Source organism: Triplophysa rosa, linkage group LG7, assembly GCF_024868665.1.
Source record: "Triplophysa rosa linkage group LG7, Trosa_1v2, whole genome shotgun sequence".
Classification (NCBI taxonomy): domain Eukaryota; kingdom Metazoa; phylum Chordata; class Actinopteri; order Cypriniformes; family Nemacheilidae; genus Triplophysa; species Triplophysa rosa.
Window position 1 is genome coordinate 27,421,558 of NC_079896.1, and position 3,132 is coordinate 27,424,689.

The window sequence follows — 3,132 nt, forward strand, 5'->3', positions numbered from 1 at the left end:
TTAAAGTTTTACATCCAATCACATTAATAATGTTAACACTTAAATCAGACAATGCACCATCATTTTATTGTAATTCCCACAGTTGTGGTCTTGAAAAAAAACCAGAGACCACTAAATCTGAGACCAAGACAAGACCGAGACCAAAGACCGTTGAGACCGAGACAAGACCATCACAAAATGGTTGAGACCGGACTCGAGAGACCAAGACCGGTCTCGAGTACTACAACACTAGTCGTAGCACAAGTATAAAACGTCTGTTGTCATCATTAAAAATGTGCAAGTGTAGTTCATCACATGAATAGGCAGGTAACTGACAAATGACATGAATGTTACATACAGATGGATAAGTTAAGGCCATATAATCTTTTTGTTTACCTAAATTTGATTTAATATTTATAAGTAACGTTACTGTGTTTTTAATTTTTTACTATACAATAGTGGCATATTTGTCCACATTAATTACTGTAGTATATTACAGTATTTACTATAGTAAACTGCAGTAAAATTCCTAGATACTAGTGTTTTTTAACTTTATTATAGTATACTATGCATTTACTCTAGTTTATCAATTTACTACAAGGGTACTACAATTTTCCATAGCACATACTATAGTACACTACAGTATTTTTTCGTCTGAGTGTTCAGTTTAACGGGACTTTTATTTTGACGACTTGTCGGAAAGACGGCGCCCGAGTTAATATGTTTTTGACGATAGCTTCACTCAAACAGTACAATGCTGGTAAAATAAACTCTTAGCAACTCTGGAGATGAAGTTCATGTGTTCATAATATCCTCATATAGTGCAGACGCAGACAAGTCCTAGACCAACACTTGTGTAGTATGTTAAATTGTGCACTTCATTCCCTCAGACACACAGCCAGATGACATAAATAACAGGATTCAGTGTCGGCGAGCGATGCGCTATTGATTAATGTCACACACAAACAAGCACAACGACAAACGAACTTCACACAAGCACGTAGCTCTGTCTAATGCACATATTCTTATTATTCTATGTCGCACAGTGTTATTTTTTCAAGTTACTTGTCCGGTCGGGCAGGTAAAATTCTCTCTTCTCTCGAGCCTGGTTGTGATAGGTAGCAGGATTGAGTCTGTCTCTGGCTCAGTGCCAGTCAAAGCGTTGAATGTTCTAATCACACCGGTGTGACCGTACGCGTCAAAGGGTTAAAATCATGAAAAGTGAATTTATGACATTAAGGACAGGCGGGAACCCTGCAATTAACGGAAATCCGTCGTAGCGAAGGAGAATTTTAATCCATGACATTTACAGCACGGATGAAGCAGAGGTTTTATTCTGCCCATGTTCAGTGTTTTAACTGTAATGCACCACAACAGACAAGTGAATTTTTCTGGGGTAATTTTCTGTCTCTCTCTCTCTCTCTCTCTCTCTCTCTCTTTCTTTGTACTGTATACATCCAGTATTATGGTGTGACAAACTCAGAACACCTATTTAATCGGGCCATTCTTATTATTTTCTCTATTCCAATCAGATAGTGGTAGATGGAGTTTGTGTAAACAGCCTCTGCCAACAGTGTAAATATACATTCCGATAATATATTTAGAATATTTTAACTTATTTTTTATTAAAAGCTATTTTAAAATATGTTTTAAGATTTTGGTCATGATGGGGACCTCCATAAGACAAAATTTAAGCATTGTGCTTTGTCTGTGTAGACGTGATGCTCTGTGTAGACGTGATGCTTGTGTAGATGTGACTCTGTAGTGGACTGTGTGTCAGGTATAATTCACTGCAAAAACTGGATAAACCACTTCCGGTGAAACTCCTGAACTGAGGTTAACGCAACACGAAAACTGCACAAACCGGATCATCTTGAGCGCATCATTAGCGTCACATGCGTCAAACCAATCAGTGACAGCAGCGCGCTGGAAACGCATTGGTTTAAGAAGCCGCTTGTTCAAAAGACAATAAAATAAAACCACCCAACAGAGAGATCATAAGTATCACACAACACATATCAGATCTGTAAAACTGACACCTGTCGCTGATCTTTAAATAATACAATATATCAAGAATATATCGACACTTACTGGTCCTGGGAAGACAGTGAAGCAGAAGAACTAAGGAGATGAGACTGATCTGAAGTCCGATCCGAATCATCTGAGCTGCAGGTCCGATCTTTCACAAGCAGTTTAAAATCTCTCTATGAATGATCTCGACACCACAGTGACAGGAAAAAATCTGCTCTGCCTGGAAAAACCCGACCATTTCAATGAAGCCTCAGGGGCGTGGCTTTGAGAGTGGTGTGATATTTGAAATGAGCTGCGTCACCACGTGATGGGCGTGGCCTCGGCGACGCAGCACTGTTTAATTTTCTTATCGATGTTGTAAGTTTACAAACGGGGCGCTTCCTCTTATAGATAAAACACCAGAAAGAAACAATCGCATATAAGCGTTTGTCTGTTACATTTGCAGCACAAGTTTTTACATCAAGCTCAAATAATATCCGAGAGAGAGACTGAAAGCCCCTCAAATCAGAATACGAGTGTTAGGTAAGGCCAACGCATGACTCAACATGATCCTGATTCTCTTTAAAAACAGAAATAACTATTCATCATACCTGCAAAACTATCAAACTAAAAACAATAATATTTCCCAGAAATGAACATCTCGAGATTGAATTAGCCGAATCATTCTGGCCTGGATGATAAACAGATCCCTGTAATATATTTGTGGTAAAAACAGTCTCCCCGCCTTGTTTTTCCACTGACTGCCTCTTCATTCACAGAATATAAAATATATAACAGATCAGAGGAAGTTTTGTTATGTGTGCAGGGAGCTCAATGGAAAATTATTTGCATTTTGTTTGTAGAAGCAGTAAAATAATGTTGGCGGTCTGCTGAGGTGAAGTCTCCTGCTAAACATTAACAGGTTTATGATGGACAGAATTGAATAGACTGATGGTGTTTATGCGACTGTGAAATATATTGCACAAGCTCTCTCAGCCTGGTGAAAAACATCAAACATAAAAACATGGTCATAAGTTTATGTAAAGAGACCCTTGGCTTTGGGACTTCTGATCTGACACACATGTTTGTTATCAGTGGAATGTTGAAATATCTGTTGGGTGACATGAGTGAAACCTCGCCCCT

The 3,132-nt window shown here is 38.6% G+C and overlaps 1 protein-coding gene across 1 annotated transcript in view; it reads right to left on the reverse strand.

The window, feature by feature from the left end:
• ldlrb (low density lipoprotein receptor b) overlaps positions 1–2,244 on the reverse strand; it is a 23,038-nt gene extending 20,794 nt beyond the window's left edge. The window contains exon 1 of the mRNA XM_057337780.1: positions 2,071–2,244. Within this exon, the coding sequence (XP_057193763.1) occupies positions 2,071–2,140 (70 nt within the window). The 5' untranslated portion in view covers positions 2,141–2,244. The remainder of the gene's footprint in view (positions 1–2,070) is intronic.
• Between the last annotated feature and the right edge of the window lie 888 nt (positions 2,245–3,132).